Below are 27,572 nucleotides of genomic sequence, written 5' to 3'. Positions count from 1 at the left end.
CAGTTTTTATCTAAAAAGTAATTTAGATTTAGCTCCAATTCTCCTCCCCTTCACGTAAGTGATTCACAGGATGTTTTGCCCAACTTAAAGAACTGCATTCTTAATGTTATTTCATGCTCCCAAGCTGCAGGCTGGCCCACACATGACATCAGCGAAGTCCAATTTTGTGAAAGGAAGAATAAAACTCTCCCCTTCTTCAAAGTGACCTCGGGGATTGTTTGGTCATAGACTAGCTGCGGTCTGCCTAACTTTTCAATCCCTTTTTCCTGCCCCACAATTCTGAGGACTAACGTGCTAGGGCGAGCTGTAAAAAATGATCATGTTACAAATGCTTCTGTCCCTGCCCAAGTTCATGCTACTGCTGGGAGCCCAGGAAGAAGTGAAGAGAAGGCTTTCTATCATCATCACAGCAATGCACGGCTGTAAGCCAAACATTGATACATCCATGCGTTAACCAGTGGAACATTTAGATATTTTCTTAATTCAATATAAGGTCCTTTGTATAAGCAAACTAGCCCATGAAAGTTGAAACGTAACTTTCGTTCAATTAGATATTAGAAGGTTCTCCCATAGAAAATAAATCTATGAAATATGGTTTGAATCTAATGAACACAAGCTCCACTTGACTCAGACACAGTACGTAAGCTCCCCAAGGGCAGGGAGCGCCGTACATTTGCACATTTGTACCAGTGTTCCTGGCACACAGCCCCAGGCCCGGCATGGAGGGAAGCGCTTTAAAGGTTAGCTAGTTGACTGAGGCTATTCAATCTCTTGGAGCTCCAAGCTCTTTATGGTCACGATGTGGGCTGAATAGGACAAAGAGAGAGCAACTCCGACCCACCTCCTTCCCCCATGCCCTTGCCCCCAAGCCCATCCAATCTAGTCGTGTGACTTTCAGAGGTACCTACAAGGAATATTTCCAAGAAAACAGACAGATGCAGCACTTTTGTACATCTCAGAGGCTACTCCTGCCTGGTACAGGGAAGAACAGGCCACAGTCCCCACCCTCACATAAAGCCGAGGTGAACATTCACGGCCTAGTGACTCTGGAGGGAGATGGGAGCCTGCAGGAACTTACTGATGGGTTCATCTGGGTGGAAGGCCACTTCATTGACTGAGCCTGCGTGACCAGGCAGCTTGTAAAGGATCCTCCTGCTTGTTGTGTCCCACACGTACACAAACCTGCAAGACATCATGGGAAGGAAATCTTAGGCCTAGAGAGGTGAGGAGGGGGAATGGGGTGAAGCAAGAGACAGTTATGCCCCTCCAGATTTTTAATGAACGTGCTCCCAAATGAAGAGAAGACACAGTCCTTACAGAGAGCAAGCCCAACACAACCTGGCTATTGTTAACCTCCAATCAATAGGAATGTCTGGGAAGTAAACTTAGCTGCTTGATAGCAAGCTAAACTGCAGACTCAGGTGAAACAGGCTCAGATATAATTCTATCCCTGGATTTGAGAAAGGGGCAGGACATCTGTTCTTTGCAAATATTTGTCTGAACCAAATGTTACTAGATTCTATAGGTAACAAGGATGTTAGAAACAGAATGAACCTGAAAGATAGTCTGACTCCTTAATTTTATGGAAATTAGGGCTCAGAGAAGGTACATCTTGCCCACAGTTCATATGGTTGAGTAACAATGGTCAAGAAGAGATCTTGAGACCCTCTCTTCATTTCCACATTAATACTCTGTTTCCCAACTCTATGCCCCCTGAACACATGACACACTCAGGTGGACACAAAGCAAAGTTCCAGTGGTAAATAAAAGTCGAAGATAAATATAGGTCATGGGCATGTTAGTTTTGCTATGTTTCATAGCCCCATGGATCCTCCCTGTCACAAAGGTGAGAGAGGAAAAGCAAACAGCCGGGTCATAGCAACTCATCCCCATTACTGACGGAACAACTCAGAATACAAGTCTTACTGATGGGGAGTCAGCTTCACGGGCAAAGGACAGTATCTCAGTGGTCAGGCCTGTGGGTGCTGCTGCTATAATTTTAAACAGCCACTGATAATTTGCTGGCCTGAGTCATCAAGCCCCTGAGCAGCAAGTATCTCGACACATTTAATGAGGCCCAGGAAACTCCAACTGCATCAATCAAGAGGTAAAAAGCAGGACGAGGCTGGCCATTTCTCATGAGACCTGGGCACTTCTCTGAGGAAGCCAGGGGCTGATTTGGGTGTGGTCTGCTAGTGAGCTGTGGGAGGGGGTGGCAGCAGGATCAGGCTTCATGCTCTAGGGATTAAAGACTTGTTTCTTAACCACTTTTGTGTCCCAGACCCCGGGGCAATCTGGTGAAGTCCACCGGCCCCCTTAAATGTTTTTAAATGCACCAAATAAAATATATGGGATTGCAAAAGAAACCAGTTATATTGAAATACAGTGACCAACACTTGATGGCAAATGCTCTCCACATTCAGAAAAAGAACGATGGAGTCTGAATGCAGATCAAAGCAAACTATTTTCACTTTTTTTAGTTATTTCTTCTTTCTTGTGGTCTTTCCCTTTTGTTCCGATTCTTCTCTCACAACATGATTAATGTGGAAATATGTTTATAATGTATAACCTACATCAGATTGCTTGCTGGCTTCGGGAAGGGAGGGAGAAAAATTTGGAACTCAAAATCTTACAAAAAATGAATGTTGAAAACTATCTTTACATGTAATTGGAAAAAACAAAATACCTTTTTTTTTTTTTTTGGTGAGGCAATTGGGGTTAAGTGACTTGCCCAGGGTCACACAGCTAGTAAGTGTCAAGTGTCTGAGGCTGGATTTGAACTCAGGTCCTCCTGACTCCAGGGCCGGTGCTCTATCCACTGCACCACCTAGCAGCCCCATAAAATACTATTAAAAATAAAATAAAAAAGGTCATAGACTCCAAGTTTACCTCCCCTGGTTTAGAGGGTCACATTAACACTCCTGATGCCTTTGCCTTTAACTACCTTAAAGGAGTGCTGATTTCTGAATGCTGCCTGTGTGGCGAATCAGAGGGGACCCAGGGACACTGGGGGTGAAGGTACCCTGCCTGTCTTTTCTGAGTGATTCTGGAACTACTTGCATTGCCAGGGCTCCCTGACCACTCCAGAAGGCAACTATCTATGTGGAGCTAACTCAGCAGAACTCAGGGGTGTCTCTTTCTGCCAGAGTTTATCAGTGACAGGATGTCTGCAACTTCCCAGTACCTGGTGGCATCCTGAGGGATGCCACCATTATCTTCTAAAAGCTCCTTCCTTTGTGTCTTCCAGGTCTCCTCTCTCCTCCTCTCAAACAAGTTATGGTACATGAAGGAAAAAATAAAGAGGCACCATATTCGTGAGGCAGTGCAAAAAGAACTCAATGGCAATACTAACAAGTTAGATTTTAATGACAAGAAATGTGTATTATTGAGCCCCCCCCCTCCCCACCCCGGCTGCCCCCCAAACCTGACTAGCTACCAATTAGAACTTGATAAAAGAATAAGGGGGGCAGCTAGGTGGCGCAGTGGATATAACACACCAGCCCTGGATTCAGGAGGACCTGAGTTCAAATCCAGACTCAGGGGGCAGCTAGGTAGCGCAGTGGATAAAGCACCGGCCCTGGATTCAGGAAGACCTGAGTTCAAATCCAGCCTCAGACACTTGACACTTACTAGTTGTATGACCCTGGGCAAGTCACTTAACCCCCATTGCCCCACAAAAACAGAAAAACAAAAACAAAAAAACAAATCCGGACTCAGACACTTGACACTTGCTAGCTGTGTGACCTTGGGCAAGTCACTTAACCCTCATTGCCCTGAAACAAACAAAAACAAAAAAAGAACACTCATATGTATATGTGTGTGTTTGCATAATAATAAATCAATTCCTAAAAGAATAAGCTAGCTTTTATAGAGCACCTACTATGCACCAGGCAGTACATTCTTTGGTTTTCTAAATATTCTCTCCTGATCCTTACAACAGTCCTGGGAGGTAGATGCTATTGGTATTTCTATTTTACGGTTGAGGAAAGGCAGAGCTCAAGTCTCACAACTAGTTAAGTGTCTGAGGTCAGATTTGAACTCAGATCTTCCTGATTCCAGGCCCAGTGACCTGTACATGATATCGCCAGCTAGCTGCCTCATTATGTCCTAGTCAGCATTTTGCTTAAATAAAAAATCCACGAATGGAGCGGTGGGGGCAGGAAGACCATATAAGACACTGTGCTTGATTCTGCTCTGTGGGGAGCTCCGAGCAGGATGAAGAGGAGCAGGGCCTCAGGGCACCCCCTGTTCTCCTGGTTCTTGGCTCATCAGCCCCTATGGTTTCACTTCCCTCCTGGGCCTCTGTTTGGAGCAGATGATCTCGAAGGTCCCTTCCAGCTGTAAATCCAGGGATCAGAATCACTGGGGGAGGGAGGCTTCCAGAATAAAAGGCCAGATATAGACCAGACCCTGAAACGCTGCTTTTTGGGAGGGCCGCATTCCTAGGACACATGAAAGCCTTTGCAGGATTTACATGAAGGATTCTCGAAAGGTGCCTGTCAATTAGGGGCTAAATTTAGCAGGCCTCGCTGTTACTTCCTTGCTTTGGCATGGAAACCTGTGGCAGGAGCAGCACTCCTTCTGTCAGCCTTCAGATTCTGTGACAAAGTGGCTGTCAAGGTGTGCAGGGAAATCCCCACTAGTGGCCAGCTGGTCAGAGGCAGGGCTTTCCTGAGACTACCTCCTGGCCACAACAGGACAATTCAAAGCAACTGAGGGAGGGGAAAGCTGGGAGGTCAGAGGGAACTGTGATCTGAAGGAAAGCCTAAGTAGCTAATTAAGTAAAAAGGATGGCAATCTGCTGAATAAGAACTTGAGATGTGATCACTACAGGGACAATCAGAGCCATTTTCATTCAGTAAAAAGGAGGTATGGCTTCAGTTTGTGGGCACCTTCTCTGGATGTTCAGAAACTACCTGGAACCCAGTGCTCAGCAAAGCCCGGAGGAACCAGAGCAGGCACCAGCGTTTCTACCCCAGCTGTTCAGAAGAGGGCATGAAGGGGGAATGGAGGTGAGCCTGAGGGAGGTAATGGTCTGTGGAACTGTGTTCAGTTCTGGGTCCTGCAATATAGGAAGGACAAGGACAGACAAGCCCAGGGAGGGACACCCGGATAGGAAGGGCATGGCAGACCATGTCATGAGGACCAAGTGAAGGCAGTGGGGACATTTAGGCTAGCTGTTGTCCAAGCTCTAAAGTTCTATCACAAGGAAAAGAGATTAGAGCCCCAAGGGACAGAACCAGGAGCAGTGCACTGGAGATGGACAAGGGCAGATTGGGGCTTGATATAAGAAAACGCTACATTGGGACCCACACCGACTGGAGGTCTTCAAACAAAAGCTGGATAAGCCCCAGAAGGGACGTCATAGAGGGAATTCTCAGTCTGGTCCAGATTGGATTAGACAGAGGGCCGCTGGAGTCCCTGCTGGCACTAAGATTCTGTGACACTTGTCCTCCACATTTCAGGGGAGTTGTTGAGGAAGAAAAGCAAACATCTGTAATCTCATGTCCGTATATCGTCAAGGCTGAGATCCCCTTACTGGCCAGGGACCTAGGGAGGCAGGCTAGGCCTCGAGGATCTGCAGTGAGAAGGCCTGACCATTCACAGAGAACAGTCATACAAGGCCAGCAGCGTCCGGGCTTCCTTGTAGCACTGGGCTAATTCAATGACTCCCAGAGCAGGCGCGGGGTTGGGGGCCTGAGCTACAGGAGGACAGTGCTGGGGATCGGTGTCAAGGTCTAAGAGGACAGACAACACCTCGGTGGAGCAGCTTGGGGGAAGGCCTCCCAGGAGGCCAGGACCACTGCCTCAGCTCTTAGCTAATCTGCCACCCCACTTCCAGGAGGTCTCCGGGGAGTACCAGCAGCACGGGTTGCCAGGGGCTGGCCTGTCCCTTCCTCTGCCCTCCTTGGAGCCTGGCTGCCTCATCAGTCCACAGCGAATGACCTGTGACCTCCCTTCCAGACGCAGATCACTGTGAAAGCCTCTAAAAGCACACCTAACATAGACTCTCTTTCCCTCCTCATGGAAGAGCCTGACCTGTCTTCCTGGACCCTTGTTCCGGTGAACCATTTGAGAGTCTCACATCACTCCTGACTCAGTCATCAAGGAAAGCCTCCAAGCACCCTGTCACCCCCGCCCTGGCCGTGAAGGGACCCTGATGAAGCCTGGCGTGCAGGAGCTCAAGGCCCCATCACAAGGGCAAAGAGAAGGCGTTGCTGTGGATCGGTCCTTAGCGCTTCCGAGCGGTGCAGAGGCTCTCACTTCCTGACCAGAGCGATCACTCCACGTCTGCTCCGGTTCTGGCCAACCCCTGCCCAGCGGTGGCCTTCTCGTGATCTCACCCGGCAATCATGCTTACCTATCGGCTGAACCGGCCGCAATCTTGCTTCCATCGGGGGACCAGGAACACCTCAGGAGGTTCTGCAACAATAAGCAGAGGGTCTGTTGAAAAGAGCAGCGTTTCCCAGGGCTCAGCACAGCAGAGGGTGGCAGGGCTGGAAGGGACCTCGGGGGCAGCTAATCCAGCACCCTCATCTTACAGAGGAACAAACCAAGATCCGGGGAGGGTGAGGGGAGGGCTCGAGATGCAGGCCCTAGCCTCAGAGCCCAGCCTTCTGACTCTGGATTCCATGTTCTCCCCCCCCCTACCACACTTCCTCTTCACTGGTTGGCTCTAAGTAAGCCAGTCCCTGCCTGGCTTTCCACATCAAGGCTTGCTGGGGGCTCCTCAGCAGCTGTTCTGCTGTATTGCCCGGTTAGCCCGGCCCTGGGGGGCGCAGGGGTGTATGGGGGGGACACCTGACCCTGGGCACACAGTACGGAATCACGATTTCTTTGGCATCACTTTCTTTCTTTCCCTGCCTCCTCCTACCTCCTTTCTGTGCCCAAGGCCTTCAGCAATTAAACAACCCATATTTCCTGAGCATTTCAGGGCTGTGGGGGCGAAAGAGATGAGTAAAACATGGTCCCTGTACTTAGAGAGTTCACGGTCTATTAGAGAGGAGAAGTAAAACGTACACACCTAAAAAAATAACTAAATCACAGCATAAGTCAGTCTATGAGAAGCATCCTTGGCTTGAAAATGAGATCACTGAGAACCTTTAAATATCCCAAGTTACATTTTAATTGTTTTCCCTAGAAAGATGATCAGCAATTACAGCTTGTACTTTAGGACCTAAAGCACCAATGTGTTACTATTTCATAACTCATATATATATGTGTATGAATAGAAAATACTTAATTCACACATTACTAATTAAGAGTTATACCTGGCAAAGAAAGCTGCTTGTTGTGCCTATACACAGAAGCTCCCCTTGCTCTATTCATCTAGGGCTTATTAAAACTCTTTTTCTTTCTCTTTAAAAAACAAAAATCCTAGAGCTGATTTACAGAACAAATCTGAGTTCCAGTGAACTCACAGAGCAAGGAAATTATTCTTGAAGACTTTAGGAACCTGACTCCTTAGAACTAATTCTCCCTGGGAACTGAGAAGTTTAGGGGCCCTTTCCGTTTCGCTATCACTAAATAACAGGTGGTTGGGGCACTGTCTTAGGCTTAAGTGGCCTAGGGCTGAGACCTCTGCTGAGGACCAACAGCATCCAAAGCCCTAGGCTGTGCTGGCCTGGCCATCAGGACACCTGTGTTTTGGTTTTATAGCTTTTGTGTCATCAGTTGGGTAACCATCTCAGAAGAGACAAGAGAGACTCCCTCCATAAAGGGCCTTAGGACCATTATTTCTCCTTAAGAGGAAGAAAGGAAGAAGTAACAGGATCAAAGAATTTCAGCTGGAAGATATCCAGAGGCACTGAGTTCTGATCGATACCTGAACAGGAACCCCCTCTCTAAATTAATTCACTTTTTGTTTGTTTGCGGGGCAATGGGGGTTAAGTGACTTGCCCAGGGTCACACAGCTAGTAAGTGTCAAGTGTCTGAGGCCGGATTAATTAATTCACTTTTACCAAAAGTGCTTGCTATGTGCTAAGCAGTAAGGCCGCACAGACAAAATACAAATCCATGCCTGCCCTCAAGAAGCTTACATTTGACAACTTCCCTCAATGGTCATTCTCCCTCTGCCATCTCCCCAGGCAGTCCAGGGCTTTTTAAACAGCTCTATTTACGGCCAAGCTTTGCTTTGCTTCAAGTCCAAAGCCGCTTCTCTGAGACTTCCATTCCCTGCTCCTTGTTCTCTGGGATGAAACAGAACAAGTCTCATGTCTCTTCCACGTGACAGCCCTTCAAATACAAGAAGCTAGTTACAGAATTGTCTTCCCTAAACCTTTTCCAAGCTCCCCTGGGAGGGAGAGATCCACTTCCCAGAATGCACTGCTGTGCTTCCTATAGGATCTCTCTCTCTCTTCTGACAATGAAGTTTCTGTTAATAACAAAGCGATGGAATGCTATTAACATTAACTATTAGAAAGTAGAAGTTCATGGTCATACTAAACTTACCTTCTCAAAGTTATGTACATTTCCCTGAAATATCTTCACACACCTCTCTTTGGGGGCAAAAGGTCGGACATCCCAGATCCGAACTGCAAAGAAATAAGCACAGCAGTCAAAGACCACATGTGGACAGAAGATCAGAGCCAGCTTTCCTGCCACTGGAACAAAGACATTGCCTTCTTTGAGTGACAGGGGAGCAGGGCTGTGCAGAATGTCTCCTAGCACCGGCTTCGGTTCTTCTGATACTCTGACAGGGAACAGAATGCACTTGGCTCTCATTAAATGGACTGAGGCAGCCATGTACAATTGAGGGTTGAATATACTGCTCTAAATCTTGGGCTTTAATGCTTTTCCCCAGTAAGACCAAAAGAAGAATACAAACTTAACCAACCCTTCTCAATTCACTAGTTGGTGGCCTTCTGAATAGGTAGAACATACCCGAGTATTTCAGCAGCAGTCACCTGATGCATATTCCCCAAGATCTACACCACCTAACCTGGCCTATTGCCCTCTTCTCTCCAAAGTAACTTAATATAGCCCAGGAATACTAGAAGGAACAAACCCAAATGGGTCATTCAACATGGACTGACAAGTGTCCCCTCTAAAGAGGCCCTATTCCATAATAGGTTGGGTATTACTGTTATTTTACCTCTATTCTTCCTACCCAGATACCCCCCACCCCAATTTTAAAGAAAAAAATACATATACATGTGTGTCTACATGTATATATGTGTATATACACCTTTGAGTTATATGTGTATATTTATCTTTGTGTATGTATGTATATATCTTTGTGTATACATAGCTTTGAGTTAGAAAAGAACATAAAAGTCATTAACCGTTTTTTACTTTGCATATGACAAACTGAGACTCAGAAAAAATGCCCTGCCTAAGATAAGAGTGACTCAGTCAGTGGCAGAGGCAGGACCCCCCCCCCCCTTGCACCAGCCCAGCGTTCTGTGCACAGACACTGTCCTCTTATTGGCTGTCTCCAGTGATGGCACTGCCTTCCTCCCAAGTATACGTGCATCCAGGCCTTGCTCCCACAAGCAGATCCACAAGGATCTGCTTGTCCTTCTAATAACTTCAGCTCCCTCTGTGACTTCTGGAACTGCACTTCAAACAAGGATGATTATAGCTCATCAGTTCAGTCTAAATTAGATGCTATCTCCAAATTATTCCCATTCTCTGCTACCTCCCTTGCTTCTCACTCCTTTTTTTTCTATCTGGTACTAATTAACTTTTTTTTTTTTAGTCCATATGTGTGGCTTAGTTTCCGTGGCTTTAGCTATTGATTTCCAATAGCACTACTGGTCTGCCCTTCATATAAACGGGTGGCAAACACTCAGGATAAAAGACATCACCCAAACATTCACATTCACTGAACTACAAAGCTATGAGCACAGCTCCTGTGCCCCTGCTCTTCAGAAGAAAACCCTTGGGAAAGCCTGAGTATAGATCTGCACAGCAGGGATGCTAGTGTGGGTAAGGCCAAAGGGCTTAAAGACTCAAAAGTGAAGGAGGCAATTTTAGTCTATTTCCCTGAAGAATCCATGAGAATTCCCAGGCAACTTGAAAATTGGTTTTAGCCAGCTGGTCCAGAAAACCTTTAAAAGGTAGAAAAAGTCATTGCTTAGAGGAAAGCTGGCAGACCTGGGTCCTAGTGCCGATGACGTCAAGAATGAGGGATGAAATCCTGAGCAAGGGTTAATTTCTCTTTAAGTCAGTTACCATATCTGTAGAGTGGGGAAAATAATACCTGCCCAACGCTTCCCCTACAAGGACATACAATTCAAGAGACATTTATTAAATGTCTATTACATGCTGAGAGCTACAAAAATGAAAAATGACACAATCCCTGCCCTCCATACAATTACAGGCTGATGGGGAGAAGAAAGAGACAAGAGTTGGTGAGGAGCAAACGAGAGAGTTTTTGTGAAAGTGTTCTGAAAACTTAGAAACAAAAGCGAGGGATGTTTTGGTTACAGATTGGGTTTCATATCAGCTGTAGGAACGACTGGGTGGCACACCATCTTCTTACTCTAGCCAATGAGGCATTTGACTACCAAGAAAATCTACCCAAGGCAAGAACCAAATGCCTAGATCCTCTGATTCAAAAGTCTCAAATAACCTAGCCCCAAATCGGGGAGTTCCTACCTTATTCTAGGGGGAATCAACCTAAGGCAAAATGAAGATGGCCAGGATGAAGAGTCAAAGCTGATCACGACTATTTGACATTCCGGGTGATAATGTTCAATGTCAAGTCACTGAAACTCAGAACATCCTTTAGTTTGGAACACCCAAGCAGGAACTGTACCATGAAGGGGGAAAACTCTACCCACCCCCCTCCCCAATCTGTCCCTGGCTCTCACCTCTACATTATTCGTGCTCCCACCTCTTCATTTACCAATCCAATTTTCTTAATGGACCGAAAGGGAGCTTAACATACAAGCTGAGAGATCTGGTCCATTCCTCATCACTTAAAAACGACTCTCCAAAGAGGTTTCAGAAGCCTGTCTCTGACCATACTGTTGGGGGCAGGGGTGTCTTCCTGTCCATGTTTCTATTACCTAATTGCCATTAGATCACTCCTTTCATGTGCAGCTTAGTGTCTTGCCCTGGGCTGTCCATCCCACTTGCCCTCTGTCACCCACTGTTAGTTTCAGCCAATTCACAATGGCACTTCTAGAATGGTGAAACTGGCAGTGTGCCTTCCTCCCTAGGGATACCTGTGTTGTCCATTGCATTGGAGAGCAGGTAAGACCCTTCAGAACTTAGACTCAAGCCCGTCACAGAGTCGGCATGGCCTCTCATGGTGTACGTCAGCTTGTTCTGGCGCAAGTCCCAGACCTGGGGAGAGACAAAAGTTTGACCAACGTGTACTTACAGTGGCTTCATAACATAAGAAATCAGACTGTAGGGCCAGGAGTTAGAGAATGGCCTGGTAATCTGTGGTATGCTGACTAAACAGAATACTTTAGGCACCTAAAATTACAAACATGAAACATACTATGAAATAATGTGCAAGTTAAATACTATTTATATGTTGTTTTATAGTATATAGACATATTTTCAAATATGTATATGAAATGCCACAGAGAAAGAAAATAGAATATATACATTGACCACGACTATCTAAAAAAGGCAACAAAACTATTAGCAAATAGATGAGAGTTCACAAGGGGGTCACAGATAAATAAACTGTGATTATTTCCAAAGGGCAATGGAGAGGGGCCATGGTGGGTGTGAACAGACTTGTATTAAATACATCTATTTCTATATGTGCACACACATACACACTATTGTGCAGAAGTAGAGACATCACCAGAGAGAGTAGTGACAGGAAGGAGGGGTGTGGACCAGTCATGTAGCAAGAGTGAAGAATTACTGTTACTGAGAGACTGCCCCCACACACCAGTGTTAACTGTGCAGTATCCAGAGATGTGGAGGACTGACAGGAGGTCACAGACGATGGGGACAGAGGACAAGGAGCTGCTGAAGTACTGGAGGGAATACCACATGGAAGAGATCACAGATCCATCCAAGTACCAAATGCTTGTTATTACTAGTTTTTATTTTTCCCTTCGCTTGAAAGTAAGTAGTTTGAGTTTTGGTTTTATTTAGAATTTTAGCCTAATTTCATTTGCTTATTCCTTTTTATTTATGGAAATTGCTATCAACAACAGTGATTTCCAAAAATATTTCCCAGAACTCAAGGTGAAAGGCAGAAACGTAGGGATAGGTGCACACTCTCCTACGCAATCAGTTTCTTTTAAAATGCTCTCTTGGTGGTTAGGTAGCAGTGCTTTTTAATCTGGATTTAGGGCTAACATTTATCTCAAACACAAGATTGAAACATCGCTCATCTGCCGCGGTAAGGAAAAGCAGACCAGCAGTTTCACTGGCCCAAGGACTGAGTCAGGTGCCAGCAATCAAGCCCACACAGAAAGCAAACCACTCCCCTTCCCCATCAATAACGCCTTCCTCTGCAGAGCCCAATACACTTTATTAAGAATTTATCTGTCGGGCTGTTTGCTGCCTCAGGACTCAGGAGTGCTGAGAATGGTGAACGATTTGTTGAAACTGTCATTGCTGCTCTTTGCTGGCAGCATCATTGAAATCTGCTCAGCAGCAATGTGGAAAGAATGAGATTCACCAGAACCCAAACCTTGGGGGCTTCTCTATTTCCACATTTCCCCTCCTTAAGAACTAAGCGAGTTGTAAAGGCTGAAAGACACTTTTGTGTTAGCCAAAACACTTCTGGGATCTCACCAAAACATAAGAGCCAGGCACTTATTTCTGCCAAATTCCTGAAAAAACTCCATTCTGTTGGTTCTCACCCTCAATCAATTTCCTATCACAACTGCTGCTCAGGACAGGACCACAGAAAAGGCAGAGCCCTGCTGGGCCGGCCACCCCCAAAAGCCAAATCTCCTTTCCTCAGCTCTTCCTGTCCTAGTCTCTTTCCTCATACTGCCTGGCAGAACAGAGACCCAGTGGGCTGCAGAGGGAACTGGTTTGTCCTTGATCCTCAGCTTTGGGAACAAAGAAACTATAACAAATCAGAAGGATTGCATTTTATTTAAGTATTGTGTGGAGAATTCATAGGCTGTTGAAAGAATGTTCCAACCCCAGTTCTTGCTTTCTTAATAACTGACATTTGAGGTTTAAAAATAGAAGTAAACACATCATCTCATTTGAGCATCACATTAAGTCTGGGACGAGTACTCTGGGGACTTGATTCTCATTTTACAGGAAGGGAAACTGAGGCTCAGAGAAGTTACAGTTAGCAAGTTTCAGAGGTGAGATCCTAACCTGGGGTTTTCTGACTCTAGTTCCATATTCTACCTCTCCCACCAGGGTTCCTGGAATAGCTACCGATAGATACCTCTAGACAACTGTGATTCAATTCACTCAGCAAGCACTGACAGAGCACCTATGTATGCCAAACACAGTACATATGATGATAAAAACAACAGTGTCCAGGCCTGCAGACTGTCTCGGAGGAGGAAGAGCACCAGGTCTCCACAGCAACCTCTGCAGATCTTTTCTCTATTTCCTCAATACTCAACTGACTCCCTGAGGGCAGTGAGGTAGAGCAGAAAGCACAACACTGAGAGTCATGAAGATGAGGTTTTCAGTCCTGGCTCTTTCACTGTACTTGAGATTTAAGAAAGTCCTCCGATCTCCATTTTTCAGGGGACCCGTGAACTTGGACAGGAGAAAAGTTTTTATTTTCACAAACTTCTGCCTGAAATTTAACATTTCATTTATGAAATATATATATATATGCATACACATACACACACACACACACACACACACATATGTATATAAAAATTAGGTCCATGGTACAAAAAAATGTTCAGAATCCCTGCATTAAATTGGTTTTTTTTGGGTGAGGCAACTGGGGTTAAGTGACTTGCCCAGGGTCACACAGCTAGTAAGTGTCAAGTGTCTGAGGCTGGATTTGAACTCAGGTCCTCCTGAATCCAGGGCCGGTGCCTTACCCACTGCACCACCTAGCTGCCCCCCCCATTAAATGATCTTTATGGTTAATTTTCTATACTTCTCCAATGAACAGGGATTTTAATTCCTCCCGCTTTGGGTGGTGGGTTTTTAAAGAACAGCTCAATGGTGGGCAGCTTCCCCTTTGATCAGCTGCAGCTAATTCTCCTCTAAGAGTGCTTAAGGTGGAGGACACAGGGATTATGATGATGTCCTAAAAGAGGAAAATGAAACCAGGTATGAAGAGTGCCCAAAGCTGGCAACAGAAGGTAGCTAGCTACAAAAATGGAAACTTCTGTACTTGGAACATTCTATGTAGAGTTCTAGCTCCTAGTGCTCATGAACAGGAAAACATTCATATAAAAAGAGTCTAGAGAACAGAAAATGATCATGGAGAGCTGGGGCAAGAGGAAAAAATTCAGTATCTTCAGTCTAGAAAAAAGAACACTTAACAAGGAACATATGACCAAAATGTGTTGTTGTTGTTCTTGTAGTACATAAATGTTTAAAAACCAGCTTAGAAATGAGAAGACTTCATCTCAGAGATGTTGAGTCACTTGCCTCTGAATATCAGTCAGGACTCAAAGCCATGTCGTCCAGACTGTCTCTGAAGTCAGAGAAACTGGGTTCAAATATGATAACAAGTCGTGACAATATAGGCAAGATGGGTCAAATTTAAAACTGACAAGGGGATGATGGCAATTTATTGACACTAGCAGAGGGCCTGGGGTGGTGGGGGGCACATGCGAGTACTGTTACTAAAAATAACAATGGGTACTCTAGGCTGAAATATGTAAATATGAAAGTTAAGGTACAGATTCATTTCCTTCTCCCAAGCACTGTCTGGCAGGACCCTAGCTAGGCTGAAGATGGACCACTAGCCAGGCAATGTTTGGAGTTGGCTCATTCTACTCTTTTGAAACCCAAAGGGCTAAGGAGGTTCTCTAGCTGCTCATGGAGCTGAGTGAGGCAGGGGTCACCAGGCATCTTGATGCCCATCTCCTGGAAGGCAATAGAGCACTTGTGCACCCCACCCATGGGGCACTTGCTATGGCTGTGGAGGTGATAAGAGAAGAGTCATGGAGGGAAACAGATATGGGAGAGTCCTGAAGCAGCAAGTCCTCCTTCCTCTCTCTCACAAGCCTGCCTCTTCCTAGTCTACCACCCTCAAAACACCCTTCCCCAGACTAAAAGAAGCCTAGAGAGTTTGTGCGTGATTAGGAGTCTGGGAGGGATGTTGAAAGGCCACTCCACACAATCAATTTTTTGGCACACAAAGGGAAAGTATGGAGGATGGCAAGTAAGAAGGCACTAGAGAAGCCAGTTCTGACCAAATTCAAGAACACCAAAGGTAGCTCTTCCTTTCTCTAACCCCTCCCCCCAAAGGGGAAAAGGTGTCTTTTTTGTTTGTTTGTTTTGTTGGGGCTTTTTTGCAGGGCAATGAGGGCTAAGTGACTCGTCCAGGGTCACACAGCTAGTAAGTGTCAAGTGTCTTGTGACACTTGTGACAAATCCAAGGCTGGATTTGAACTCAAGTCCTCCTGAATCCAGAGTCAGTGCTTTATCCACTGCCATTACCTAGCTGCCCCCGAAAAGGTGTCTTTTTTGACGTCCAAATCAACAGCAAAGGGGCCAAGGAAACCTTATGGCTGCTTGCTCAGATGCTGCTCCTGGCTGGAGCTCTTGATACCATCCTGTTCACTCACCTCTGCTGTCTAAACTAGGGCATCCTCCCACCTCCCATCTCCATGGCTTAACACTACAGATCCTGAGCAGCCACATTATTGCTAATTTCCCAGCTCCACAGGCAGTCTACCCCGCCACTGCTGCAGCCTGCTCCCCAGAGAGCATTGAGAGCACAGACCTGAAGCAATTGCTGCCAGGCGGTCCCCACTCCCCACTCTACCTTCACCTTCATAGCCTCAGACTCTAAGCCACCAGCCTGGCTGTCTATCTCCATGGCCTAAAAGGAGGCCCCACTGCCAATCCCAGTACCACCTTGAGCTTGGAGGCCAAAACTGTCACACCCAGTTCCACCGTCAATATCAGATGTCGTCAATAGGGAAGCCAACATTTTCATCCATACCCCATACTGACCCTGCAATTCAGTTTCTTATCCACTCCTGCTGTCAATATCACCCCTGAACAGGGATAATGAGAAAAAAAAATCAAAAACAAATTCCAGTACAATGAAGAAATTCTATAATACAAGAGAACCAGAAGATAAAATTTCTTTGGAATTAAAATGTATAATAAACACATCAAAGGAAGACTCCATTTTCAGGCAAGGGAAGGGAGGAGGGGGAAGGAAGCACAGAATGGGACAAAGGTACAATTACTAAAACTGCAAAATAATACTGAAGAAATGGCAGCAGTAAACAGCTGAATAAAGTCAAATGATGGACAATTAATAGGGAAAATAAAATTGAAGAATAATCTGTAAACATAAGAATACAAATGATGACCAAAGTATGTGCAGAACAAAGCAAGAGAGGAGACAGAAGTAGAAGTGTGAACCTTAGATCAGAATTCTTGAAGACATCAAAAAAGAAAAGAAAAGAAAAAAAGAAAATCACTAGGCACTATGCTTGAGGATATAGGGAAAAGTTTCCAAACTAGACAAGAAAAGGTAATACTTTGAGAGTGAAGACACTAGACCTCAGCATGAAAAAATTCTAATGACATGTCTCCAAAGCATGTAATTGTTAAGTTTCAGAACTACAAAGACCTCCAAATGTTGGAAAAAAAATACATAAAAATGTCAGACTATCACCAAACTTTTCAAAAATAAGGGTGAATTAACAAAGCTGGATAAGACTACATGAAATCTTTAAAAGCATGGAATTAGATGTTAAAGTACAGAATACATATGCTATAATTATGACTAATTAGCATTTGAAAGTAAAATACCCACCAGTATTATAGAAATTTCAAATTGAATTAACTTAACAGAAACAATAATATGCCTTAAATATTACATATAGTTATTTTTTTTCAAAAAGCTTTTGAAACTATAAGAGAAACATTTATGTTGGAGTTTGAATGAAATAAATGCATATTAAGACTATTACAAAAAAGAAGAGGGCTAAAATATATACATAGTTATTACTAAAGACATTTAAAACAGTAAGAAATCACAAGAAACCAAGAGAAAGGTGAACTGGCACTCCTAAAAGCTATCTATAAAAAAAAGGGGGCCAAGCCTCAGGGAATAATAAGAATTCGTTTCCATAATTTAAATTAGAGAATTTAATTTAGTTCGTTAATTGGTTTTTAACAGTAGAAATAGTTATAGAAAATTAAAATAGATTTTACTCCCTCTAGACACATCAAGAACAATAAGATGGAAAGAGAAGGTTGAAAATGTAAGAAGACAAATCAAATTTAACATTTATAACAATAAATGCCAATCTCTTTTAATGGAGATTACAACCCAAGAGTGTACTAAGAGACAAAATCTGTAAATGTTTTGTTTATAGGTAATGTGTAGAATACAAAAAGACATAGATGGATCAGAGTTAAGAGGATGGTCTAATTACATCATGCAACTGCAAGCTCAAAAAAAGCAAGAATGACAATAATGATATCAGACAAATTTGAATGCAACTAAAAAAAACCTAACCATGGGCATTATGACAATGAAAGGAATAATGAATAAGATACTTAATTTTACATTTTTATACAACAAACATTCAGCAGTTATACTTATTAAAAGGAGAATAGCAAAATAAGAAAAAATAAAATCATAACAGGGACTTCAATATGTCAATATCAGACAATTTATTTAAGAGAAGAAAAACAAATCACAAATGTGTTATTGAATAAGCTGAGATAAATGGAGAAAATTAAGTTACTGAAAAGATTCTTGTATGTTCATTTCAAGTACATATAAAAACTCTCAGAAAAATTGATCCCAGGCTTGGTTTAAAAAAGCTGTTTGGTAAATCCCAAAAAGCTAAATCATGCATGTTGTACTTTTCAAGATGACAATGCAACATGATTAAATAATAGCATGACTAAAAGATATAAAGCAACATGAAAATTAATCTACTAAACTCCTTTAGGTCTGACAAAACCACAAAAATGATAAGAGAATGTTTATAAAACAATGATCACACTAATACTACATAACAAAATCTAGTGTACAGGCAGAGTTCTTACAAGCAAATTTATAGGATTGAGTGCCAACATTAATAAGAAAGAATGGGAGAAAAATAAAAATCTACACTAAAAGACATTAGAAAAAGAACAAATAGCCCAAAGAGATAACGAAAAGAGCAGAAATAAATAGAACATGAGAGCGATTTCATTAATAAATAGCAGGAAGCTGGGTTGTTTTTTTTTTGAAAAGGCTAATAAAAATGAATAAGCCATTAGCAAACCAAAAAAAAAAAAAGAAAGAGAGAGAGAGAGAGAAACACCAATCAACAAAATTACAAAGGAAAAAGAAAAGGCCACAATAAGTAGAAAAGAAATTAAGAATATCATTAGGGAATACTGTGCAAAAATATTCTAACAAATTAGAGAACCCACCCAAAATGGTTGATTACATACGATAATACAGATTACCCAAATTGACAAAAGGAAAATTAATAACTTAAATAAACCAATCTCACAGGAAGATACAATAAAAGTAACCAAATAAAATGCCCTGCTGTGGCATACTGGAACAAACCCTCAGCTTAGACTCAAGGCAGGCCTCGATTGGGTATCTGTCTCAGACACTCACTACATTATAACCTAGGCAATCCTTAAACTTCTCTGAACCTCAGTTCCCTGATCTGAAAAATGTTAGTAAGTGCAGAGGAGTAACTACAAAGGATTGCTGCATCAAATCAACTCTGTAAAACCTTAAAGCACCATCTGAATGTCAGGTCTGATGATGATAACTGCAATAATAAACAGATAAGTTACAAGAGGAAACCGAGAAATCACTTGGGAAAATGCTCAACTTCCATTAAAAGTCGTAAAAGGCTTCATTGGTATCATGTGCAGATATATCACAAACTTATAGACTATTTGTGCCCAACCTGTGGCAGAGCATTTCTAGCTCGTATTGTTCTGATCTGCCACAGTCAGACACACTGTAACTTGACTCTAACACAGTGACATCATTTTGGTCCTCTTTGAGAACGAAGGACAACCACCAACCAACCATCACAAATTTATATGTTCGGGGGCAGCTAGGTGGCACAGTAGATAAAGCACAAGCCCTGGATTCAGGAGGACCTGAGTTCAAATCCAGCTTCAGACACTTGACACTTACTAGCTGTGTGACCCTGGGCAAGTCACTTAACCCTCATTGCCCCGCAAAAACAAAACAAAAACAAAACATTTAACAAAACAACAAATTTATATGTTCACAACTTCTGTGAAAAGAGGTATGAAAAGAGGAATGATTCAACAGGAGACATACCTTGATGTCATTGTCGATGCCACCAGAGATAATCTGATCACTGGTGTCATTGAAGGTCACAGTCAATACCTGGTAAGTATTCTGAAATGTCTGGACAGCTGCTTTCTTCCGGATATCCCAAAGCTAAAATGATAGAATCCAGGTGTTCAATTAACAATGCAACTGAAAAATCTTTCCAGTTTAAGGGCTCAAGTGTAATTAAAGCACAATGTAATTAAAACAATGGCTGCTCATAGACCCTGAACTCTGTAGTGTTCCTGAAGATTTACTTCAAATTCAACAAACACTGATTAAGCACCTACAGCATACCAGGCACCCTGCTAGGCACTGAGCATATGAAGATAAAAATGAAACAGTCCCTGCCCTTCAGAAGTTTATTTTCTATTGGAGAGACAACATATATACCGCCCGCCCGGTGCCTTCCCCCCACGCCCCCCGCAGGAGTCCCCTACATCAGTGATAACAGCCTTGCTTGAGATACACAAGGTATTTGGGAAAGATGGACATTGGGAAAGAGGCCTTGGCAACTGGCATGAAGGGGAGGAGGGAGAGGGCTACACCCCTACTGACATGTGGGGTTTGTTGATCAGAGCAATCTGGCTTCAAACATATATGGCTCCATTTCACAGATATCCATGAATCTAACACCCAGAAAGGTGAATGGCCCCAGGTCCTCCTGCAGAGTCCAGTGGTCCTTCTACGATACTATGTTGCCCCTATTTAAAACTGCCTAACATCACAGCTCTATCTATTGTGCTACCTAGCTACTGTGGATTTCATCCACAAGATGAAATCTAACAAAGCGAGCTGTGTGTGGAGAACTTGGAAAAGGTCTCAGAGGATCTCACAGCATACAACAGTAAAACAAATACAACCAGCCATGAGAAGGTCTGGGTTTGAGTCACAATCCTGTTATGTACACAGAATGAAATGTGTGATGTTGGGCAAGTCACAATTTCTTAGGTCCCTTCTTTTTCTTAACATTCTTATAAATCTTTGGGGTTAGTCTGGAGGGAAAAAGACTTCTGAGTCACAGTGATAATCTTCAACATTTCAGATTTGTGACATCACAGAGGACAAAGAGAGTTCTGCTCTGGGGGTGCAAATTGGTTTAAATTAGAGCAAAGTGCTGTGGGGCAGGTAAATAGAAAGGGTCAAAGGAGAACATCTGACTACATGACATTAAGTATGGCACCAATCTCAATGCCAACAACCAAATGTTTTTGACCTTCCCATTAGAGGTCAGAGCTGTGGCTTTTCTGGTTTTAGCTGCAAAGTCCTCCCCACCTCTGCACCTGAAACATTTCTCTCTCTCTTTTGCGAGGCAATGAAGGTTAAGTGACTTGCCCAGGGTCACACAGCCAGTAAATGTCAAGTGTCTGAGGCTGGATTTGAACTCAGGTCCTCCTGAATCCAGGGCCAGTGCTTCATCTACTGCACCACCTAGCTGCCCCCTGCACCTGTAACATTTCAAAGATGAAGACATACTCCAGTAGGACAGAAAGAGCACAGGATTTGTAGATCCTGTTGGAGGTCCTGGATTCCAATCCCAAACTTGCTATTTACTAGCTGGGAAACTTGTGCAAGACTCTTCCCTTCTTGGAGCCTCAGTTTCCTTAAATATAAAATGAGGTGGTTCAGACTAAAGCTCATGAATTCCTAGGCCAGGTCATCAGCTCATACAACTCTTCCTAAAACATCATTTTGCACACAGTCCCCACAACCCGGCCCCAACCTCTCTTGACAGCCTCACAGGCCATTCCTCCCCCCTTGCATTCCACGATTTGGTCAACCTGGCCTGCTCTCCTCACATGTCACTCCTGTGTCCTGGCTGCCTCCTATCCCTGAATTAGTGTCCCGCCTTACCTCATCTTCACAGAACCTCTCTCTTGGTTTAAGATGCAGTTCAAATCGGAAATAATTTAACTCAATAAACCAAGTATATGATAAACTTGAAAACATAAGTTACCTAGGAAAGAACTTCTTATTTAACAAGAACTGTTAGGAAAACTGTAAAAACAGTCTGGCAGCAATTAGACCTAGAAAAACATCCAACACCATATTCCACAAAAAATTTGAAATGGGTGATTTGAAGATTAAAGACCATGCCACTGAGGACTCAGAATAGGAGATTGTTTGCAATGCATGGCTAAGGGTAGGGGGATAAATTCTTGCTAAACAAGAGACAGATAGATGCTATTACAAAAGATAAAGCAAAATTTTCATTATATAAAAGTTATTTTATTTATATGAAAGTCTTTGTACCACAAAATTAACTTTCCTATGAATAAGAAAGGACTAGTGGTCTAATTGGAAAAAAAAAATCTTTGTATCAAATATCTCCAATAATAATTCAATATTCAAGATATATAGGCAATTAACAAATATGTAAACCCCCAAAGTGAGCTTTGGAGATATGCACTGTAATGCCCATGCCAACAAGTTCTGGAGCCTGAAAAAGTAAGGTTACAACCACAGCCAACAGGTGAGAATGAGTGATGCCAGCGACTAAGAATTTTGCAAGGCCTTGACCTAGGGGTATTCTAGAGTCCTGAGTCTTGAAGAGAAGGCAGGTTTCCTAATGATTTCAAATTAATTTTATTTTTCATTTTTAACTTAAAACACACACAACACAGAAAATCTATACAGTACCACACAAAAAGAGAATTGTAAATGAATCCATGAATCTATTTCATGCCACCTGTTTTTTTAAAAGTGTGGTAAAAAAGTGAAAGTTTTTAACTGTGGGTTAGCGAAAACTGAAGGACCACCCTTTCAGGGAGGAGACCATGACAAACTGCCAGGTCTGTCTGTTAGGCACTCCACTTCCGGGGTGCGAGCTTAAAAGGCAAAGAGAGAACGGAAGTGGGTCTTTGGTCGGCTCTTCTTGTCCGATGACTGGCACTGCACAGAGACGCTGACAGAGGTTGGACTCGGCCAGGCTTGCTGTAACAACACATGCTTGACGCAGCTCTCCCCCTCAAAGGTGGCCTTGGGTTTTTGGTGAGTTTTATACGGAATATAGACTAAGCTTAGACTTAAGACTATTTGTTTTGCACTTCTACTTTCCTGTCTCTCTAATCAACATCACCTTGTAATTTCCAAACAATAAAAGCTCTAACTAGAGACCAGAGGCTTCTTCCATTTACTAGTCTGGGAGATAAATAAGGGAAAGGTTAAAAAGGGGAGGTTAATGCTCTAGTATCCAATTTTAAATCTCACAAAAGCAAATTATAAGTTCCCCACATCACTTTACTGACCTGCTTGTCTGGGCTTTGAGTATTTAAAAAATGTTTCGATAGAATTCTTTTGGGCATCACTACTGCTAACTTGTCCAACCTCCAACCCTGTCCCACATTACCTAAAAGGGGGGGCAGGGAGGGGAATCATACCTTGTAAGAAATTAGCCTAATCAAACACAACAAAGTCACATGGTAGCAATGTCCAAAAATGTAAGTCTATGACTGTCAGGAAGTGCTTAGTGTGGTTCATCATGTCCTTTGGAGACACAGGAAAGTCATTGCTTTGATCAGAGTTCTTCAGTTTTTCAAAGCTGTTTTTCTTTGTGATGTTTTTGTGCTTTTATAAATTGTTCTCCAGGTTCTGCTTTGTGGTAATTCATACTGCTTGGGATTCTGGATCTTTTGTTATTTCTTTTAGACTGTTAATATTCCATTGCACACATGCCACAATTCGTTCAGTCTTTCCCCCAATTGTTTAAAAGGCACCTCCTTAGTTAGGTTCTGGTCCCCCCTTCTCCCCTCCTTTCCCCGGCTCCTTTTAATTCCCTGAAAAAGACTGGGAAGTCTGCTTTGCTCATAAGTGTTCTGCATCTGCTATTACCCTCCCTTTTAAGCCTTTCTCTCCCCTCCATCCCCACTTGTTTTCCTGTTGATTTCAATGTACTTCTACACCAAATTCTGTGTATGCACATGTGCATGCTCAACTCTCCTTTGTCCATTTCCATAGAGAGAGGGGTTTATCGGATGCCTATTCTTTCCACCCCTTCTTTATGTTTAAACGGTCTTTTCATGTGCTCCAATGATGAGAAATCAAGAAACAGCAAATTCCACTTGCTTCTTGCTCCTTCCATTCGAAATAGAATTCCCTTCTTCAAACCCTCAGAACACAATCATTGCGCCCCAAGTCTCTTTTTCTCCCTCAACATCCTTTGAAGACATTAAAGTCCTGAAGGGACACTGGTTTCTTTTACCTTTAGAACGTTAACACATTATCCTACAGCCCCTTTCAACTGTTCAAATACATTTACTTTTCTAGGTTTCTCTTTACTCTTATGTTTGCATCTCAAAATTTCTACTCAGCTCTGGTGTACTCATCAGAAATACTTGGAAATACTCTCTCTTCTATTTGAGCTGTATTGCCCCCTCGGTAGGATTATATTTCGCTTTGTAGAATAGGTTATTCTTGGTTGTAAGACTATGTCTTTTGCCTTCTGGAAAGGTTTTGCCCTAACCTTAATTCACAATTTGAAAACAAATGTTCTCTTTGGAATTCAGTAATTCCTTAAAAATGATTACGTAGACTGGACACATATCAGTAGTTTGGGAATATCCAAGCATTGAGGTAAGAGTATTGATTAATAATACTTAGTGTTTATAAGATTGTAAGCTCTTTGGAGTCAGATCTATTTCTGACCTTTATATGCCCAGCCTCATAGTATAATGCTCTGAATACTTGGTCAGCATTTAATATATTTGTTGAATTCAATTGCTGCTTAATCCACTGCAAGAACTTAACACCTACAGGAGCTGGAAGTTCCAAGACACAGACACTGATTTTGTCAATATGTGTATGCATATGTGTGTACTGTTCAGCAGTTTACAAAGCATTTTCTCAAAATAGTTTTGTGAAATAGGCAATGACAGTACTGTGATTCCTGCTTCAAATATGAGGAAACAGAGGCTGTCTATTCTGGTCTTATGTAGGTTGGTAGCACAACCTACAGTTGAGAATGGAGAGATGAACCAAGATCTCTGCATCACAAGCAAATGTGACTACATTTAACAATGAATGGGCTGGGGGCAGCTAGGTGGCACAGTGGTTAGAGCACCGGCCCTGGAGTCAGGAGTACCTGGGTTCAAATCCGGCCTCAGACACTTAACACTTACTAGCTGTGTGACCCTGGGCAAGTCACTTAACCCCAACTGCCTCACTAAAAAAAACAAACAACAACAACAACAAAAACAATGAATGGGCTAGCAAAGCACATTTTAACCTGTTTTTCTCTTCCAAACTGCTCCTGTTAACATGCAACAATTGTGGGGCAGGGGAAAAGGAAGACTTTATCAGAATAAAATATTCTATATGTTCTCATCTGATTAGACACTGAATTAAGGTTGTAAAACTGATCAAAATAAAGTCTCCAGTCATTTCTTCCATTTCACAGGGGTTAGGGGGTGGTGCTCCCACAATCTAGAAGATCCCCGTAAAAATTTTTGCCCTTCCTTAGTACCAGAGAAGAAGTGTGAATTTTTTCTTTTTTTTTTTGGTGAGGCAATTGGGGTTAAGTGACTTGCCCAGGGTCACACAGCTAGTAAGTGTTAAGTGTCTGAGTCCGGATTTGAACTCAGGTCCTCCTGAATCCAGGGCCGGTGCTCTATCCACTGAGCCACCTAGCTGCCCCTGAATTTTTTCTTTTTCTTTAGTAGAGTATTTATAGTACCTTGTTGTAAAATTTGGGTTGATGTTATACAATAGTATACATATTTTGTGCATTTCTAAACTTTTTCTGTGTCATCTGCTGGCCTTTGCAAGTCTTCAGCTTTCTCAAAACTCCCCCCAAAATTCCCATTTAATTTCTTATGCTGAACCATGATATATCGAAACTGCAATGGGGAAAAGTCATGATGTGGAAGGGATACGTGTTTTGGATCCCACTCCTAATACCACAAGGAGCTAGAGATATAAGAATACCACATATTTGTGCCTTTCAAGGTGGTGGATTCAGCTACAGGCTTTTCTCTGGGACTTCTCCATCGGAACATGGGTGGCTGCTTTCTTGATGGAAAGTTTGTTAGGAGCAGCATAATACACTGGCTTTGGGGTCTGAACACTTGCATTCAAAACCTGGCTCTGATACTGACCACGTGTTTGACCTTGGAAAAGTCACTTAACCTCTTATGGGACTCAGTTTCCTTATTTGTAAAATGAAGGGTTGGATTAAATGATCTCTAACATCACTTCTACATTTAAATCTATGATCCTAGTTTGAATTGCTTATCTGTAAAATTCTATTATACATATGCTTCAAAAGTCTGAAAGTGAATGAAGGGAAAGTAAATTCAAATGGAAACACTGCACTTCTGAAATTGATTTGCTTGGTAATACCAATGATATAATTTATAACTCAACAACAGTATTATCAGATACTGTGTTGACATCATGAATAGAAATGGAGCTATGTCTGTCATCTACCATGTGTCATGGGAGTGTCAGGAGTCTTACAATACATGTGGGAAGAGATGTGAGGCATTTAATCCATGCGCAATGTGGCCACCTGCATCTAGAATACTATTATGTTTACAGGGAATGTCTTATTATTGACAACCCACAAATGGAGACATCCCCCATGGATGTGAGCTATTTAAGCAGTAGTCTGAATGTTAAATCTGCACTCTCCAAGGGATTATACAAATGCCATGAAGATATAAATTTCAGGCCATTTGCCACACATGGAGAGTCTGCAGCCAAAGTGAAAATAAACTATAGCTCATCCGAGGTGAGAAAGGCTGGAGTTTGCTGCTCCACAGATTCCATTTGCAGATTTTGTAATCCATTTCTCAGAGACTCCAGTAACACCAAAAGGGCTATACAAGTGGCTCTGATGCTGACCAGCTGTGGAAGAGGGGCTGTCACTCAGCCTCTCCAAATTTGGGTTTCCTCAGCTGCCAAATGAGCCACTTCACAAGGTGGGCAGTTGTGTGCATCAAATAAGACAATGGGTGTAAAGTAATGTGGAAACCTTAATGTGCCATGGGAATGTTGGCAGAAATGATCCTCCATCTCTGCTGCTACACCTTTATGCTGTTACTCCGCTCTGCTCTCATTACCATACAAATAATTTGGGATCTAGTATTTATTCTAGGTTTCCCCCAATCTAACCCCTGTGACTGGACCATCCAGCCAACTGGGGAACACCATGGTGTGGAAGAGAGGTCATGAAGATATGGGCTCAAGGTCCATCTGACATGTAGGGGTTGTGTGACCCTGGGCAAGTCACTTACCCTCTGGAGGCCCCAGCCAACTCTCTAAGACTAGAAGTTGCAGAACAGGTGTCGATCTGCATTGGTAAAGGACGTTCTTCACCAGGAGTTTCCCTACACCAATAAAATCAGAGGTTTGAACCAAAAACAATGTTCTAGGAATGAAATGACTCTAAGAGAACACATCCCCATACAAGTGAACACAATTCAGAGGAGAGGGGATGAGACAGGATGAAATAGTAGCTCTACATTAGCCTCCTTTATGAATATGATGCTCAGAAACAGAGGGAAATCAGAGAAACAACTCTGAAGCAGAGTCAGGACTCACTTGCCTTGACCTCCAGGGACAACAACAGGCATGGTAAAATTCAGATCAGGGGAGATCTGGACAAGCAACTTTGGTGCAGGGGGCTTCTAAGACAGCTCTGATATCTAACCCTAAAAAGGGAAGTGACAACAACAACATAGATCTAACTATGGCTTACCCAAGTCAGCAGAAAAGAAAATCCAATGACATAGCCAAGTATGGCCTGAGGTCTGCAGAGAAGCATGTCTTGCTCCTTGGAAACCACATAGCTAACAACCACCCGGTACGAAGGTTTTCAGAAGAGACGGTGAAGATTCTACCCAGAAAGCCATGTTCCTCCCCCTCCACCTACATGCTTGGAGACTCCATCAGCTTATGCTGGATTCTCTATCACACACCTGGTTTCTGCTCTGCTCAGGAAACATTTTGGTTGGTTGTAAGGTCTTGAATAGATGAGGTAAGAACAGATCTATGTCTTCCTGTTTTATGGTTCAGAAATGGGAAGCAGAGATAACATGGGCAACTCTGGGGAACCTGTGGCAAGGCTGGTTGCTGCAGCCTGGCCATATCTGTGCAAGAGCAAGGGAGCCAGGAATGGTGCTGGAGAGAAGACAGGAGTGCAAAGCAAAAGATGGCCAGGCACATGGCTCTATGAGCAAGAATCAGAAAGATT

General features: G+C 43.0%; 1 protein-coding gene across 1 annotated transcript in view; it reads right to left on the bottom strand.

Annotated features, from left to right (window-relative positions):
- Positions 1-27,572, bottom strand: part of SNRNP40 (small nuclear ribonucleoprotein U5 subunit 40) — a 46,594-nt gene that overhangs the window by 596 nt on the left and 18,426 nt on the right. The window contains exons 5-9 of the mRNA XM_043991139.1: positions 19,370-19,492; positions 11,175-11,295; positions 8,452-8,534; positions 6,362-6,423; positions 1,079-1,182 (exon numbers count right to left, since the gene is read on the bottom strand). Of these exons, the coding sequence (XP_043847074.1) occupies positions 1,079-1,182; positions 6,362-6,423; positions 8,452-8,534; positions 11,175-11,295; positions 19,370-19,492 (493 nt within the window). The remainder of the gene's footprint in view (positions 1-1,078; positions 1,183-6,361; positions 6,424-8,451; positions 8,535-11,174; positions 11,296-19,369; positions 19,493-27,572) is intronic.

The sequence above is a fragment of the Dromiciops gliroides genome, chromosome 3 (genome assembly GCF_019393635.1).
Source record: "Dromiciops gliroides isolate mDroGli1 chromosome 3, mDroGli1.pri, whole genome shotgun sequence".
NCBI classification, from domain to species: Eukaryota; Metazoa; Chordata; class Mammalia; order Microbiotheria; family Microbiotheriidae; genus Dromiciops; species Dromiciops gliroides.
Note: the sequence above shows the minus strand (reverse complement) of the source record. Positions and strands in the feature narration are given on the sequence as shown.